The sequence below is a fragment of the Rhea americana genome, unplaced genomic scaffold (assembly GCF_003343005.1).
Source record: "Rhea americana isolate MKP2758 unplaced genomic scaffold, rheAme1 scaffold_56, whole genome shotgun sequence".
NCBI classification, from domain to species: Eukaryota; Metazoa; Chordata; class Aves; order Rheiformes; family Rheidae; genus Rhea; species Rhea americana.
The window spans coordinates 4,572,782-4,591,423 of NW_028186712.1; the positions used below are offsets into that span (position 1 = coordinate 4,572,782).

At 36.8% G+C, this 18,642-nt stretch overlaps 1 protein-coding gene across 1 annotated transcript; it reads right to left on the reverse strand.

The window, feature by feature from the left end:
* Positions 1-620: 620 nt before the first annotated feature.
* Positions 621-18,142, reverse strand: CUNH21orf91 (chromosome unknown C21orf91 homolog). Its single transcript, XM_085318888.1, has 5 exons — positions 18,037-18,142; positions 17,283-17,412; positions 4,917-5,450; positions 2,030-2,092; positions 621-1,551 (listed from the first exon to the last, which is right to left on the reverse strand). The coding sequence occupies exons 2-5, from the start codon at positions 17,404-17,406 to the stop codon at positions 1,391-1,393; spliced, it is 882 nt and encodes a 293-aa protein (XP_085175014.1). The 5' UTR covers positions 17,407-17,412; positions 18,037-18,142; the 3' UTR covers positions 621-1,390.
* Between the last annotated feature and the right edge of the window lie 500 nt (positions 18,143-18,642).

Here is an 18,642-nt window from a genome sequence, read left to right on the forward strand (position 1 = left end):
AAAAAGATTAAAAACACCTGTCCCATGTAGCTCATATATCAACTATATGAAAAGCAATAAAAAAGCCTAGTTTGAACTTTGGTTTAATTCTCAGGTTTATCTTAAAACCTAATCTAAGCCTTGATTAATGGCAGTCATTCATTCAGCTCAGCTGTATGAATTCGCTCCATTTTTCACTTAAATCATAGCATCAGAAAGCACAACAAGAAGACATGAAATTTAGGGAGGAAGGAAAACTCTCCTCTACACTCCTGACTTTTTAAAATGTGATTTAGTGTGACATAGCAACTTTCAGTTACACAAAGACAAATTCTACATACATCTTTTGAGCAAATATTAAACTGAAATTTCTCAGTAAGGTAAATTTGACTGAAGATTTAAAAAAAAGCAAAAACTCTATTTGACAATGGTTTCATTTTGAAATACAGACAGTAATGATGCATTCTTCACCACAGTGCAACCCAACATTATGAAAAAAGCTCATAACAAGATAGAGTAATGCAGTATTACAAATTTATTTAGTTTCTCTGAAGTTACTTTTCAGCACTGAAAATTTTACTTCTATTTCTATGCATTAAAACAAAGTATGGATTTTTTTTTTAAAAAAAAAAGAAGTGCTGTGCTTATTATTTTTATTCTTATTTTATTTTTTTTTACAAGATATAATCCATATCTCATGAACCAATTTAAGTTATAAAGTTGATAAAAAATAAGTGATGCACCACCACAATTTTTTTTAAACATGTGAAATACATCTCTTTGGGAAACAAGATTTTTTTTTTTTTTTTTTTTAAGTGTATCATAAAAGATACAGACCTGAAAGAGGATAAACAATCATACACAAGGCATAAACGTTACATACAATAATTCAGACATTTTATAAAGAGATCTGGAAAAGTACCTAAAATAGTAACATTTATTTAGTATAAAATTTCAATAACAAAATATTGCTCATAATAAATAAGAAAACATGAGTTTCTTTAATACTGCTCTGCCCTTAAAGCTCTCTTGGATGTAACACGATCGGACCTGATCAAAACTGAAACTTGTATTCTTCCTCTGTATCACCTTGGCAGATTTACAGGCCTCAGGCCATTCTTTGTTAGAAAGAACTTATTATCAACAAAACAAAATTCATTTCAAGGCTCATGCGTAGTTGTGGGCAAAAAAAATTCTAGTATGAAGAAATCTTATACAGTAGATTTTAATACTTAAAATGTTTGCTTTTTTTGTTRAAACTGAAGTGAAATAAAACTTCTTATCGATTACGAATGCAAAGAGAAAGCTGCCCAAGTCTCCTCAAAAGCTTCTAAATACCTGTTCAGCCCTAATTCATGATTAACAAAGCTGGTAGTGAAAGTTAACACTAGAGATGCAAGTTGCACTCCCTTTATATGGGGACATTTGATTTCATTCCTGCACGCCCCATTTGTAGACACGGCAATTTGGAGTAGTTCTTCAGCAGCTGCTCAATAGCTATGTGACGGACATTGAGTTCTGAGGCCAAAGAATCCTTCTCTTGGACTTGCTGCGTCAGCTCYTCAAACACATCTGCAAGAACATTATTAAGTGAATCCACTTGTGACTTTATTTTTTACGGAGTTAAGAAGCAGTGCTGCACTTTACTAGTAAAGCACATGTATTAAGCAAGCTCATGCACAAAAATGAACAGTGGTATTTTGTTCCAGCACTACTTGGTATGTATATTCTAAATCATATCACATCACCAATTAATAGCTTTAGGTGAGTTAAGGATGAGGTTGTAACTTTATTTCAAGTTGAATTTGATCAAAAAAGGCAACTCAAGTAAACAGAGTATTCTCTAAGTGTAAGTTTGAATCACACAAGAAGGTTACAAAACAAATGCACGTGCAAGTGTCTGGGAATAAGGTGTATATACAAAGACTCCAGTTCGAAATTTCATGGATAATAAAAGCCACCCCAGTATTTTCTAAACAGCATTTTCTTTATTACAAGCCAGCACAAACCCAAAACAAAGAAGCACAAACTAAGTATTTAAAATTCTCACCCTGGATTTGCTTGAGTAGTTTTTCATTAAGTTGTTTTAACTCTCCYGGAGTCATCATATTCACTGCAACAATAAAATCTGTTAGCACTATGACTAAAGCAAAATAAGTATTGCTAAGCAGACTACCATTTTCTCAAATTGTTTTATTTACATCCTAATGATGAATAGGTGTATGGAAGTAATTACAGGCAACATTATGAGTAATTTATGCAAAATTTTAAAATTTTTATGTTAGGTGCTCCAGAGACAACTGTCTACTCCACAGAAGTCTCCCTCAATGCGAAAAGAGATGTAAAAAAACAGAAAAGACAAGAATCAAAATTTCTTGTGTAAACTGGCTGTCAAATACTTCCTTCCCTTCTTGGAGGGATGGGGGGGGTGTCTCGGTTTGATAAAACACACACCAGCTTAAAAAATAGGATTACTTTTCATTTTCTTTTGCTACTTTCCCAGGGAGGCCTAGAAGACCCTCTGCATCATTTGAAAGCCCTCCTATGTATTTCAGGTTATGTGCACATTGCTYGTCCTCAGAGAAAACACTGAGGATCAAAGAACGTATTTTTGTAGTATTCTATGCAGCCCTGCCTTCAATAATAGCAAGTTGGGAAGCTAAGCATTGGTCTGCTTCCTAGAAATCCATCAAAGAGACAGTAGTACAGGTTCTGAAGAGGTTGAATATTTTTCACCCAAAAGACTATAATCCTAAGTCTTCTCTCCCAAACCTCATATCTTGCAGTTACGGAATATTAATTCTCTACTGCCAAACAGAAGAAACTGGCAACAGCTGAGATGGCCTACTTGCTACTCAGGACCTTAGGCCATTTAACAGTGAAATAGATTCATCTTTCTCCTCCAACAACCAGTTACAGTGGTGCTCCTTCCTTCCCTCTGCTACCAATAAAGCAGAAGATTCTTTTCTCACATTTGGCCATCCTTTAAGTTCCCTAACTGGGAACTTAAGTTCCAATCCCTAACTGCATTCAATACAGTAATTAACAGTTCAAAGAAATTAAAGGAATTGTCCCTTCTTTCTATAGCCCCTGGTAGGAAGTTGCTGCCTGTTTCTTCATTGTTTTTCAGTGTTGCATCAACAGCAGCAGGTTCACACATTTCCTCCTTCCTACGTGTAAACTGGACCCAAGATTGTTTTCAGTCATTATTCTGATACAGGAGAAAAAGGGGAAATGAAGAGAACACTGAACTTAAATGATACCAACGTTATTCAATCCATAGCTGAGGTGACAGATAAAGAAATGCTGATCAAGCTATTTACAGTTACATTAACARGTTTTTAACAGAATGCTATGTTGTAATAGTCAGTGCAGATAACGCAAGGAGAGAAGGTACCTAATTTTGTCAGAAAATGTTTAGCTAAATCTTTCTACAAAATAGTGCTATCAACATTGACCTCCTTACAGTCCAGAAGAGCTAAGGCTACAAAGATTAAACAAATTCTTGTAATTCAAAGCCAAAATGCCTCAGAACTGTATTATGCAGTCATAACAGATAGGAAAAAAAAATCTGTTCACATTCTCAGAGCTGCTTTATATTGTCCTGTCCCAAAATTGGAGATTAGAGAGATAAATTCCAAGTGACTAACTTCAGTTAGATAACCCCATAAACCAGGTCAAGCTTTCATAATTCCTCTATTAACTGCTGTTCTGATTTATTTAATCCCAATTTATGACTCCAAAGGACAGGTGGTCAAACAGCACCACATATCTGCTTTGATTTATGGCTTTAAGACTACTGATCCACTCTCAATGTAATGTGAAGCCTCACACAGCAGCTGAGCATTAAAAAAAAAATATATCCATTTATAAAGAATAAAAAATGGCTCCGAACAGTGCAAGGACAGGTTTTGTTATTTTTTTAAAAAAGTCTAAGGAAACTGATTCCAACTTTTTACAGTATCTCTATACATCTCGATTTTAAATTCATTACTCAGTTTTCCACCATATATTTTGCTGAATTATTCTTCTTTACGTCTTTCTTGGGTTTTGGAAATCCAAAAGGCCTCCTCAGTTATTTCCATCCTCATCAGAAGTAAGAGGTAACGAATCTGTCTTTAGAACCAAGGACTGTTCCAGAATTAGCATGGTAACTGAATCTCTATGAATTTACACTTAGCCTACATAAAATGTATCAATTCCAAAGATACTATAATATTCCAGAAGTATTTTTCTAAAGCCTTCTAGTGACCTTCTGACATAATGGGAAGGAGGTATTTTTCACTGCTTTCAGTATCACCATAGGTATCAAAAGAATTGCCTAYGCACTACAGATGACACGGTGGCGTAAGGGTCTTTGTATTTTCTTAAGCTAAAACAGAGGAAAGACTAATGAAATGCACAAATCTACTACTACTAGTACAGATGCTTTAATCCTGTATATTGTTTCACAAGTTTGCTTTGCTACCTTACTTCTAATTTCTCCTATTGCTCAAGGCAGGTCTTTCTCCAAGATACAATTCAAGAGACAACATACATTCAGCAAGATTGTTACTGTCATTTTAGTATTCGAGCAGGACTGTGCCACTTCCGTGACTGATGTATTAAGAGTTCACTGCAGTCAGCTGTACTAGTAGCTTCTAGTAACTGTACTTCTGGTAACTACTAGTTATACTAGAACTAATTGTACTAGCAACTTCTTTGCACAAGTTAAAAACATTCTATGTCACACTGGGATATAATTAACAGAAAGGTTAGAAAAAGTCATTTACTTAGCTATGTAGCTTTTTTCTTCATAGGTTTTACGCAACTCTCAACCGCTAATAACTGTGTTTCAAGCTGTGAATTAGTATATTAGGGGACATTAACTGGTCAAAGGACATTTCAGAGAATGTCCCTTACTATGTACTATTGCATGCATACAGATATATACTTACATTCTTCCCTACTGTAATGTGGATCTCTTCTGTGAAYGCTGGTATGTGAATCACTTTCAGCTTTTTCAGTTTTCTGAGGCTGGTTGTGTTTAGACCACAAAACACTGTTGCAACAGAAGGTAGCACCTGTTTCTTGTAACATATCAAGTCTGAAATCAGTGGATTCTCTGTGTTCCAAAAGGTTTTGTGAACAGTTTGAGATGCTTCCAGAATTTCCGTCTATCCATTTTGCAGAGTATCTAGGTACTGGGGAGTCAAATTGTGGTAGTAACTTTCTATCAGTCTGATGTCTGAAGTTAAAAAACTGGTGTTGAGATGTTTTTGAGCTTTCAGGATCAGAGTCTAAATCCTTATTTTGTGCATACTGTATGATCCAGTTTATTTTTTTGCTCAAGATATTTTTTACTTCTGCATATGTACTTTTAGATAGCTTCGACCGTGGACAGTCCTGATTTGCTATTAAGTGGAATTTTTCAAAGCAGTCTCTGTGTCCCCTTAATGATCTTGTATGTAGAAGATCTGACTTTGGTACTCCTGTAGAGAGACAATTAAAAAAGTTCACTTGCTGAATATTCAACTAGTCTTTCAAAAAACATCTTTGCTCACAAGCAACCAAGAAAACAAATACTTATCTGATGCTTTTACATTAACAGTTTAATCACAAAAGTAAATTAGGAAAGTCTGAAGTTTCTTGAAATTCCATTCAGTTTTGAATGGAATTTCTTGGCACAGAAAATGTTTTTGTACCCAGTAACCTCTGCTGTAGAACAAAAATTGCATGCAAGTGCCTCGTGGACAATAATAAAGATGAAGCAAGTTGCTAACTGTGTAGATAATACCTATACGCCAGTACATAACCTGTAAAGTAAAATAATTCCAACAATATGACAATGTTCTCAAGCCAATCAATTCTGAAGAGCCTTCTGATACCAGTTATTCATGTTCCAGTCTTCTATAGATAATATTATGAGCCATCTGCTCAACAAGTACTGCAATGTGTGGATTTATGTCATCCAAGGAGTCAAAATAATTCAGATTTCAGTCACAGATTATTTTAGATTACTACAAGCCTACAGCTTAGCCAGAGARCTGAATTCTAATACTACCAACACTTGCCAATATTAAAGTGTTCTGAAATTAATTTCATGAAAGATGAATTCTTATTCTCCTCTTTGCTGTTTTCCTTCAAAGACTATTCATATAGCTATAGCAGGTATACTCATGGAATGGGTACGGTTGCTCTGGAGATCATCTAGTCCAACTCTCAAATGAGTGGCCCATATGGGGATCGAACACACAACCCTGGCATTATTCGCACCATGCTCTAACCAACTGAGCTAAAAGTTGCTCAAAACTCAGAGTAATTGATAGTGATTGACAAGTTAAAAAGGAACACAATCTGTGGAGATCTACAGTTGATATGTTAACACAGATGGCAGGGAAAAATATTATTTCTGCAAGTTAATGGAACCTCAGTGCAAAATTACTTCCTGCAACTTTAGTGGTAGTGGGTATTTATTTTTCCCTCATATTCACCTACACACTGGATTCAACATCCAAGTCCAGAATACTGAACAGCTCAAGATTTTCCTCAGCATACCCCACTTTTTTTCTTTTGCAATCAACATGTGGTAAAGTAATTTAATCTCTGAAAGAAGGTACTAAATAGCTGCAGGTCACTTCAGGCTACATCAAAAAGAATATACAAGTGATTCAGATAAAGGAAATATGAAAATCTGATGATTGAGACTTTATGAGCAATTAACAGAAAGGAACATATTACAACAATTCTTAATTACATTTGACTTATGTTCTTCAGTTCTTTTAGTAAAGAGTTAAGAGACTGAAATTAGCCATTACAAATTTATGATTCTCTACCATGAGCAGAAGTGAAATTGAAGTGCGTTAGTGTTCTGCTCCAGCTTGTAAGAGCATACATAAAACTTAGAGTGACAAAGAGTGTAAAATGAACAAGGACATCATTGTATTTTATCTTAGAAGCAGGACAGAAAGATAAGGTCAGGAAAACAGATGCTCTTTCTGCCCAGAAACTAAGTATTAAAACAAGCAAACAAAAGAATCCTGACCAGAGACAGCTTTTAAGAACGAAGTTCCTATGCAAGATACAAGGGCATGTTGTCTTCATAGATGTAAACTCAAGATTCTCACTGAGCACTTTTAAAGTTTCTTTCCACCTCTTCAGCACATAAACATCCTCTAACTTTTAAGTTATAGATGATCTACTGACTACTTTCAAAGGCTACTTTCCTTCTGTATCTCTATAGAGACTTGAAGAGGGAGAAAAGTCACATTTCCCGTGAAATCAAGGAAGAGACAACTCATCCATTTTCATGGCTTCTCAGCATAATATATAGCAAATCTGCTTAACTCAAGAAGGATGATGAAAATCATTAAATCTAAGTCATCAGGGAATGGCAAACTGTTGAAGTTAAGACATATATTCACAATATTTCAAAGCCTCCAAAAATTAATTGATATGTTAAATGACTCAATGAAATATTGTCTAAACTGCTCTTAGAATCACAGCCTCTTGCAGTTAGGTCTTCTGACTAGCATATTTGAAGAACAGGGTCAGATTAGATTTCCTGGTATCTATACACACTATCGCTTCTGGGAGAACAGCAGATGAAACTCCTGCACAACAAGTGACAGAACACTGCAGATTCACTAATCAGAATTCCTTTAAGGCTTTCTACTTAATTGTTTTTATTAGAACCACCAGTTATTTGTCCAGAAACCTCCTGCGCTTGAAAAAGAACAAAACAAAACAGAAGACAAAAACAAACAAAAATACCTTCACAGAAGATATTTTAAATAGCTTCATTTTCATTACTGAGTATGAAAATCTATGCAGATTAAATGGTGAATCCATGGAAAGAAAAAAAAAGACTAATACTGATCAGATTGGTAAACATTACAATTACTTTCATTTAGTAGTGGAAGGGCAAAGGGAGAAACAAGAATATGTTAAGAAGATGTATTTTTAAATAAAATGTTAAATATTTTTAAAAATTGAAGATTGCATACCTGAAGTTATACATTTGTACTTACAGTAAAGCACAGCTAATAGTAATTATGCCAGTCTCATCTTAAGAATTTGCAGATTTATGAAGCCAAAAAAATGTAAGTTCTATAACCTTAAATATTGTACTGGGCTACTAAACAATACAGAAGTTCCAAAATTTCTCTGCAAATTATTGGCAATCCAATAATATCAAATTTAACTGTGAAAAAGCCTTAAGTTTGAACACGTTGTACTATATAAAAGTTTTCCATTATTCATCTAAAAAGCCCTATCCTATAGATTTTTAATAGATCATTGAGCACATTTCTTCAGAAGTTGGCTCTTCAGAAGATTAAAGCAGAGAATCTCAATTCTGATCAGGTGCTAACAAGCCTAAAGGAATTGCAGGTGAAGGTTCAAGTGTATAGGAAATTCTGTAGTAAAATGCAAGCAGCTGAGAGACACAGAACAGGTTCCAAGGATCATATAATCCATACTCGCTATCACAGAAAGGAAGAAGAAAAGGAGAAAACAGGGGTCAACAGGAAAGGAAAGCTCAAACTCAGAGCAAGGAAACCTTTTATCAGGGGAGTGAGCGAGTGTGACCTGATTTTGACAACATCTAGAAGAAAGACTGTATCTAATTAAATTAAGACAACAGCTGTACAGCAGCTGCTATTAAGCAACAAGCCCATGCAGCAGATCACTTCTCAAGCAAGCAAGCTTCATATGATAATGCCAGACTTTAAGACAAATCATGAAAGAACATGTTCACTGTCTGTTTGCTGCTTCTGACCCTGGTAACTGTTGTATCCTAGATAAAATAAGAACGGCATCACTTAGCAATACTCACCGTATTTTGAGCACTTCTGAAARCAAAGCCGCTTATCTAAGCGAAAAAAGCTTTGAGTATTTTAATTTGTAAGCTATGCAAAGCAGAAAGACTTCCCCTATACTAGKGCAGTTCTCACAGTGAGTCCTAATCCATTCCTGCAACATAGTTTTCTGTTGGACTCTACTGAAAATAGAATGTAGAAAAAAACAAGGAATTGAGTTGATCTGCAGCAGAATTTTGAGGCCAATCCCCTGAGGTTTACAGCAATGTAGAGCGACGTATATGAAACTCAATYTTTTTACAGTATCAATTAAAAAAAAACCCACACATTAGTTTCTTATAGGATTAAGGATTAGCACTAAAGAGCTCATCTAAAAAGTAAGTCACATTTTTTTTTCCTCAAAAAGAAGCAATCCTTTTGTACAGCAGGTGTAGGTCAAGAACTAAAACAAGTGATAATACCAATGATTCTTTAAACAGAAAATAACTTCAAGTAATCCAGTGTATTTTGAAGTTATATATTTCAAACTTCCAAAATTTGTTTTGTTTCTGAGATCTTTTTGCAGCCACTATATGACTAGTAACCATGCAGTTTCTAAAGCCATATACACTTTTGTAACTTTTAGTTAGTAATAAGTAGAAAGGTGTGTAATCACACTTCAATAAAATTTACTCCATTTTCCAGTATTGCTACTTGAAAATAGAGTCTGCATTGAATTATAAATAGTGTCTTTTTTTTGGGGGGGGTGAAGGGAAGAAGCCTATAAAGACCTCAGTTCTGTCCTTGCAACTGATATATCCAGAAGAACTACATACAACTCTTCATGATAAAGATACAACACTAGGTTGAAACAGTCACCCACATTTATATAAAAACCTGGCTAGAATAACCATCTCATTTGGAGATAATAATTATAAGGATAGTTCCAGACAAATGGATAGCAAACAACATGTTTATATTACGACATTGCTCAATTAAGGACAGATTAAAGTCTGTCTTCACTTGTAAAGAAGGTACAAATACTTTAGACCTGACCATAAGGGAAAGATGAAGCTTCCTTCTGAGYATACATAATGCTAGTGTCCATCATTATGTATATACACACACATATATAGCTTCCATAAAAGTTTGAAGCACATGTGGTTACTGACTTTCAAAGAATGARCACATTTTGTAACATTAATTTGCATAATGTTAGCACTACAGGTGAAATTTCTCTGTTTRAATTTGAATAGTAGTTTTATCTAGCTATAAAGACTGCCTGCATAGCCAGTGAAGAAATGTTTTTCCAGTACAATTCACTTCATCCTAAATACTGATCTCTGAAAGTATTTATAATAAGCACCTATGCTTTTTCCCTCAATCCTGTAAGGAAAAAAAGAACTCAGTCTACAGGTGTCTTCTGTAAGGGCTCTGGCTTCAACTCTTAAGTACTGAAAGAGGCATGTTTAACCAGTTTGTGAAGCAGCTCCTGAACACTAAGATCCGACAAGCCTAATTTGGCTTTACCGAGTACGCAGGGCTAAAAACCTACAGCAGATCAGGAAATGCTTAAAGAGACAATGAAATATCCCTGGCAGCTTTACCTCTTTTAAACCACTACTGCATGTTAGTCAGATCATTCAGACTGCTGAAAGAAGGGGTTCATATAATAGAACAGCAAATCCCAAGACCTGTTTAAAATACTTTGAATAAAACTAGCCCATGATGACCGTGTGATTGCAAGTCACACGCACATTGAAATGTGGAGAACTGCAGAGAGCTTTAATTCTCCAGCTGTACAATACTTTGAAATATAAGATTCTTACAGAAATGCGTATCTACTACATCTGCCTGGCAATATTTAAAGACAAATGCTACTTTTAACTCTCTATTAAAATTGCAGGTGTATATTTAAATCATAAGATTTATTAGAATAGCTGAAAGGAAGAATCCAGCGTCATTCGTCAACTTCAAAAAAAAAAAAAAAAAAAAAAGAAAGAAAAGAAAGAAAATACATGGGTAGTGGAGACTAGATATTGCTTTGTTTATAAATTAGTTTTCTCCTCACCTTCATTTGATAAATCTCAAGCATTCCAAACATCAGGTAAACAAATAATCTCCCATTGTATTTCTATTACCTTGTTTGTATTTTACTACCTTGCAAAAATATTCTACATAAGACAGAAAAAATACCAACTGACTCTTTTTAAATATATTTTCGAAATTCACATTCCCTTTAAACTACTAAGTTTATTACAGCATTAGACAAGTCAATACATTCTGATGAAAGCCTTATTACAGGAACCACTTTAAGGATGTCTCATATTTTGTGAGAAAAGTCTAAGCTGAACTAATAAGAGTTTGGGAGCCGTGAGACTGTTTTTATATTTTGAGTGATGCCAAATGAGTAACAACTGCTCAAATTGTATTTCTGCATGTATAACCTTTCCCCAGTTTCTCCAATAGTTAGTTCAAAAATGTACTAACCATACAGCCCCACTATTACTGAACAGCAGTTACACAGCACTTAAAAGCTTATATTAACATAATAGCATCTCCAACTATGTTTATACTTGAATTCATAATTAAAAGGTTTACTGGAAGCTGCAGCTAGTTCCACAAGTCCATTCARGTTTGCAGAAATGAGTCATATCCCTGAACTGCAAATGCCGTCTTAAAACTGAATACACATTCAATCAGCAAGCTCCCCAAAAGCAGAAGTCTTCCGTGACCCCAGGCCAACCTCAAGAACAAATCTTGATCTGTCTATCCTAAAGGACTACAAAACTTTTAAAAATTTTGGTGCTAGAATATTTTATTTGCTATTTCACTAACATCGCAAAAACTAAGAATGCATAATATTTTGCAGTAGAATGAAATTAGAATAGCAGTTTCCACTCTTTTCCAGCTACATCTTACAACCTGTATTATTTTASTAAGATATACTTCTGTAGTACATAAGAAAAAAACCCAAAATAATAGTACTTGCAGCTATAAGGAATAAACCACTTTTTTTTAAATAAAATTTTTAAAAAATTAACATTTACATAATGCATAGAATGAGACTATTACACAAGATTTTGCAGACCTTAATAGAAAAAAGTTATGCAGATTTGTTTACAGCATCTTTGCCTCAATTTGGAGATCAGGATATACCAAATTTGATGCTGAAGCTGTCTCCAATGCAATGAGTCTACAGGAACTAAAAAAAAACACCACAGAAATTTAAATATAGTTAACAAATCAACACAGCTACTGGGGCATCTAGTCTTCCCTCCTCTCTCTCATATTAAAAGACCAAGGAAACATAGCAGTCGTAAGTATCAATTCTAGTCATTCTTATTCAATAGTTGCTCAGCTCTATACAGAAACAAGCCAGCTTGCTTGTCAGCTAGCATTCTCAAAAGACTGACATCATAGTTAGCAGCAGCAGATAAGCAAGAGAGTAAATTAGAATTAAACTGTTTTTAAAATATATGGAGCAGGTACTTCCAGGGGAAAAAATAGTATTTTTTAAGAAACTAGCTCACATTTTTTGGGAAAAAAAACCCACCACATATACACACTCAGATTCTTCCTCCTTTTATGGTTTCATTTCTGTTACAAACTCTTGAATTCCAGAAACTCAGACTTCTAAATAATTCGGTATTAGGCCCCTCCAGCATAATTGATAAGGGTAAGATATATGCAACAACTATGACCAGTAATGCAAAATTTTATCTGCCATTATTACTGACTTTGACATTTGAAATCTCCAGAAATAAACTTGATTTTCAAACAAATGAATTCAGGCATTTCTGAAGATTGGGGTTTCCACAGATATTGTTCAGAGGATCACAAATGCACACTAATGTAAGTCACAGATACGCAGCACAAAACATTGTCACGTAATGTTATGGCAAGTTACAAGTCTAAACAGCACCAAGTGCAACACAGCTACTTTGTACTTGAGAGTTCCCTCCCTCTGCCGTTTCATGTATTCTTTCTTTGGGTTCCATTATAATCAGAGATCTGTTGTTAATATTATATATTTGCTAGCAGAGTTCAGTTAAATTCATTAAGGTGTGGGAGAATGATTAAGTTCTTAACAAGAAACCAGTCTCAAGCATGCAACCTATGATTTCCTGTTTCATGTAATCTAGTTATATATGAATTTAAAATATTTCTTGTTTCTATCTACAATTTACTATTATATGTACTCACAAAAACAAAATAGTACAAATCTGATGTTCACTTTGCCCATAAAAGATGTACAATAGCTGATAYCAATTTCCAGTAGCTCCACACGAGCAGAATATTCTAAACCCTCCCTAGACCTTAARCAAATAGCTGTACAGAATCAGCTTACTTTCCCCAAATCAGTTTAATATTTCACCTTTCAAACTTTCTAGATACGCAAAGTGCTAAGAATCATGTTAGTGTCCTGATATGCTAAATCACATGATAATATTCTTTCAGACACAAAAAAAGTTAGCTTTGTAATAAGCAATAAATTATTTCTGTGGCTTAAGTCATTTGATCTGAGCATGCATTAATATAGAACTATAAAATGAATCTAAAGATTACACTGTCAAACTGAATGAGCTGAAAGGGCAAGAGTGACAGAAAAATACTGTTCTTTTTACAACTCCCTCCCTACACCATYTAGATGGATTAGCAAAAGCATTACTGATCTGTCCTCTAAGAGAACTGTTCTTTCCCTGCATCTCAGAAAAGTTGATGCCACATAATAGGAGAAAACTTAAACATGCATCTTGGCTTTGTTGATTTTGTATGCCTGTTTTCTCTTTTCTCCTTAGTTTGCTACAAAGCTTTCGGTGAACATCAATTGACCATCTATATGCATCTGTATGCATCTCCTGAGTAATTTCTGTGACCAACACCACAGCTGACCTCCCAGCTCCTCTCAAACCAATGGTTTCTGTGCATTAACTAAAGATAGTACTACAAGTGTATTTTAGGCTAAGTWGTCTTTCATCAAAACCACAAAATTTTGCTATTCAAAAAAATTATGGGGCACAACGTTTGATAAAAAACACAAACAATTTTGTGACAGCATAAATTACTTAGTCTACGGACTGTGTTAGTTAAGCTTTCTGTACGTGGGTCTTCTACATAAAAGGATTCCAAGAATAACTTGGTTATGTATCAGTAACAGCTACTGTCCAAACATGACATCTTAAAAACAAAAACAAACCGAAATACACACACACACAAACTTCATAAAAGTACAGGTGGAGATACATCAGAACACTCACCTAGGAAGAAGTATGTTGAGTCATAACCAATTTGAATTTCCTCCAATTTAAGTTTTGCTTGTTTCTAATTATTCATCTTACTTAACCAAGATTATCAAGGACACTACCACATACATACAAGCAAACTTTTACAACTGCTGAACTCTCAGATGTGAGAAGACACAAACGTGCACCAACACTAGACCAACAACAATAAAGTCGTCTATAATGCAGCTAAGTGCACTAAACTTCTGTAGTATTTTTATTTATGTACCCTTTAGTCTGTTTTAGAGGTGGTTCAGGTGGTTAGGTCATAGGCTAAATCAATTTCATGTGTCTGGATTTGCTATAGGCAGCTTTAAGCAATCAGATGCTGGAGGGAAGAGAAACAATTGTTCACAGAAGTTGTGTTAAAGATTAAAATACACCTTTTATACAAAGAAACTGAGAAATTCACTTTTGGAATTTCCTATGTGGAAATTAACAGGCTGTTGCAAATTGTGRGAATACTTAAGCATCCTGCAAGATGCTTAGCTGTGACTACTAGTCCTTTAAGCAAATTCTTAAACAGCAGCAGTTTCCTGCTTCACTGAGAAGACGGGCATATGCATCAACACTAAAAATGAACAAGGCTTAAGCACTGTCCTAACTATTGCATAAATATCCTTCTAGGTTATCCATCTAAAAACAGGGATTATTTTACTTCTTGAATTATATACAACACTGAACAAAATGAAACTTAGGCGTGTGTTTTAAYTGCTTGGATTTTTTAAAACAATATTTAATAAAAACACAAGCTATTAGCAAAAACAATACCTTGTTACTTTTAAGTGTGAGATAGCTACCCCTTGCACAGAACCAACCGTAAGGGGTGAGAATTAATTCTATAGTTGTGTTACATTATAATGTTCAAAATTCAGTAAAATACAAGCAGAAGGTTAACATAAGAAATTCCAGTATATTTTTCTGAGTTGGTGAATATTCAACTTCATCTCCTACCCATGGTGGTCAGAGACTACAATTTACAGACACATCAAAGAACAGTTTCTTGTAACAGGAAGAAGAATGCAACAAAGGAAAAGGAAGAGATGAATGCAATAAATATGCTAAAAGTATAAAGAATATGGCCATGAATATGGTAAAGGTCTCGTTCACAGCACAGTTCAGCTAGAAAATTCTTATAAAGATTCTTCCTGAAGTCACTTACACAACCTCTGTGCCACACTTTAGCTTCCTCTCCCTATAAAAGGAGCAACAACCTATGCTCTTCAAAGCTGTGCACAGAGGACAATATTAGAAACAAAGGTATTTTTGACAGTATAATTATTAAAATATTAATGCTTTTCTGTTACAACGCACAATAATGCAATAAATTAAAACTTCATTTGTCTCATATGATTTCAGAAACACTTTTGTCAGTATTCAGTTCACATAATCTTCTTTTAAARTTTACTGAAAATTTAGGAGATCATGCTAAGTAGACTGCTGCACAGATTAAATTCTTGCTACTGTCAAATCTATTTAAAATTCCTTAAAATATATTTATTTTGTCCACCTAAAACACGTGACTACTTTATAAAAGTAATATCCACAGCAGTTAACTTCAACAAGTCCACAGTTCAATAACAAATAACAAAGCAAAACATCCATCAACTTYTGAATGCACCCTATTTGTATCAACACTTCCACCTGTACAAAACTAGTTTCAGAATGTAACTGAGTACGTAATTCCAATTATGTTTTTTTCTAATCTTAAAGTCTAGAGAGAAAAATGTCGTAGTTCCACTCAATACTGAGAACTCCAAACCTATCATTTTAAAACAATAAAAAAATTCCAAGAAGGCTGCCAACTTGTTTTGTTAGACAGCTGCTATGAGTTTTATAAGACAATGCAAATACACAAACATGCCTTTTCAAAACAGAAACAAAGGACACAAATGGGATGCAAATGGCTTAAAACATACATTGCCTCTTTATTAGCTATGAACACTAAAGAGGAATTTTTAACCAAAACACAATACTGGGCAAGGATTGAATGTGATTCTGATTTGATAATACAATTTTCAGATTTTTCTGGGATTAGAACAAAATTTTACTACTTATATRTGGATAAAAAATGTGATGCATGATAGGAACAATATATTGAATACTCATCCTCACAGCTCCCTCCCTTCCAGTCAGTTTTCTGCTTCTARGATTCAGAATAAACAACTAGAGAAGCAGGYATCCATGCTCACATCTTGAAGTACTCCCTCTCAGAAAGACTGTGTTAAGACATTCAACTTATTTTCATATGTATCAAACAGAGGTGAAGCAAATTATCTGTCATCAAGAAATGTGCCTATTCAGGTAATTGCAATATTTAAGAACTTCACATCAAACTGGTATGGGACAATTTAATTATTCTAGGTTGTCACATGCATGCAGAATTGGCAAATACTACTTTATATAACYGGAACAAGTTACTTGGTTGTGTCAAACAATCAACAATATAATTTTAAAAATTCTTATTTGACTTTAGAAAAGGACCCCCCTCTAATCAACTATTCATTCATGCCTAACATTTAGTTTATATATTAAAAAAAAAAGCAACAAGATAGACAATTTCTAAAACAAAAGAAGGCTTGGAATTCTAAAAACATACAGATATATTTTACTGAACCCATACTATTTAGAGTCCAGAGATAATACTTTCCAGAATCACCTACCAAAACATAGCCAGAATTCCTACTTTGTAATTTGTATTGCTTAATAAATGAATAATGTAAAAAACTTTAAGGAGCTTTGACAATTTTATCATATACGTGTATCATTCTTTGAAAGCACAGAACAATGCTCTAATTATTTCTAGTGAAGGTGAAGCTATGGTGTGCTACCAATGAAAAGCTTGTTATATTTTGAGATTTTCAACTTAATCTAATACACAGATCCCTCAAAGCCTTGAATAAGGAGAAAATATAWCTTCTTTTTGATCTGAACTAACACAAGCATATTAATGCCACAGGGTTAAACTAATGCCAGACACTTTCAGAGGCTCCTGAAAAGTCAGTATATCTTTATAAAATAGCGTCTTTTCACCTGGATGAAAACAAGCATTTGGAAAACATATTTAATGGAAATGAACTACCTAGGAAGTTGTTAAAAGAATAATTTGGTTAACAAGAAAAATCGTTAAACACAGAAGTTTTCAAACCTAAAACTTTAAAGAAAACACTTAATTTGCATTCAGCTCAAATCTAAGCAGTCTACAAAGTTATGTAGAATTAGTTCTACTTAAAAGTCTTACCTTCGATGTTTAGCTCAAAACAAATGTGGCAAAATGAGAGCGTTTCTCTTTCAGTCCCCAGTTTACAGACACTGCAGATATTATCATCATTCAAGTCAATGTTAACAAACTGCTCTTCATTCATAGTGCCCTTCAGAAGGGTGAGAGAAAATGAAAGCGTTATTTCGAACATCATCAACGCGAAGAACACTGAACACCGCCTGCTGACGAGTTTTCAGTCCCCACACACCTCCCAAAGCTGAAGGCAGCAGCACGGGCTTCCAGGCACTACAAACGGGTCAACTACAAACACGGCGGGTTTAGGCAGGAGCAACGCGCCGCCGCCCGCCTCGGCCGTTTAACGGCCCGCGCGCGGCCGCTCCCCCCGCCCCGCTGCCCCTTCCTCCGCGGCAGCGCCCCGACGAGCCCGGCCGCCGGCAGGGGCCGCCGGCAGGGGAGGCGGGGGGGAGGGGGGGGGCACGGCGTCCCGGCAAAGTTTTGTTCTCCGCCTGAGAGCGAGCGAGCGAGCGGCGGGGCCAAGCGCCGGGGGAGGCGGCAGCCCCGCCACACGGCGGGCCGCCGGCACGGACCCAGTCCCGCCCGCCCGCCCGCCGCCACCCCCGCAGCCGCTTCGCGTCCTCGGGCGCCGTCCCGGTCCCGTCCCGCTCCCCAGCTCCATCCGCACGCTCCTCGTTCCCCCCTCCGCCTCGCCGTCGCCGCGAAGAGGAGGCGCCGCCTGCGCCCCCGGCCCGGCCCGGCCCGGGAGGCCCCTCACCACCGCCACTCTGCCGCGTCCGCCGCGTTCCGCTATTGTTCGGCTGCGAGCGCCGCGGCGGACAGAGCGCGGCGCCAGGCACCGCCCGCCGCTTCCGGCCGAGACCACTGCTCCTCCCGGGGAGGGCGGTGGGTGAGGATGCTGGTGCAGAGCGCGAGCGAGCTGGGCCCGCGCGCCTCCGCGGGGCTCCTGCTGCTGCGAACTCCCCTTCCCCCGGCAGCAGTTGGACTCTCCCGGAGCCCGGCGGCGGTGCCGCCCACTCGCGGGGCAAACTACTGCGGCGAGGGGGCGGGGGGTGGGAGAGTAACGGCCCCGCGAGCGGCCGTTGGGGGCCCACGGCGCGGGGCGCCGGGTGCGGGAGCGGCCTGCGCCGGCCCGGGGCCTCGCCGACAGGAGGAGGAGCAGAGACACCCTGCCGCAGAGCGGTCGCCCTGCAGTAACGCGCGTGTTAGAAGCGTCCCGGGATGGTTTCTGGCTGTCACCAAGTCACCTCTTTTCMAGGGAATTTCCAGGAACGGTTTGGGAGTTAGCACAGGCCAGGGGCCGTTTCCAGCCGGGAGTCTGCGCTCAGCCGCCTGTTGCGGAGGCTAACAGATTAGCGCTAGG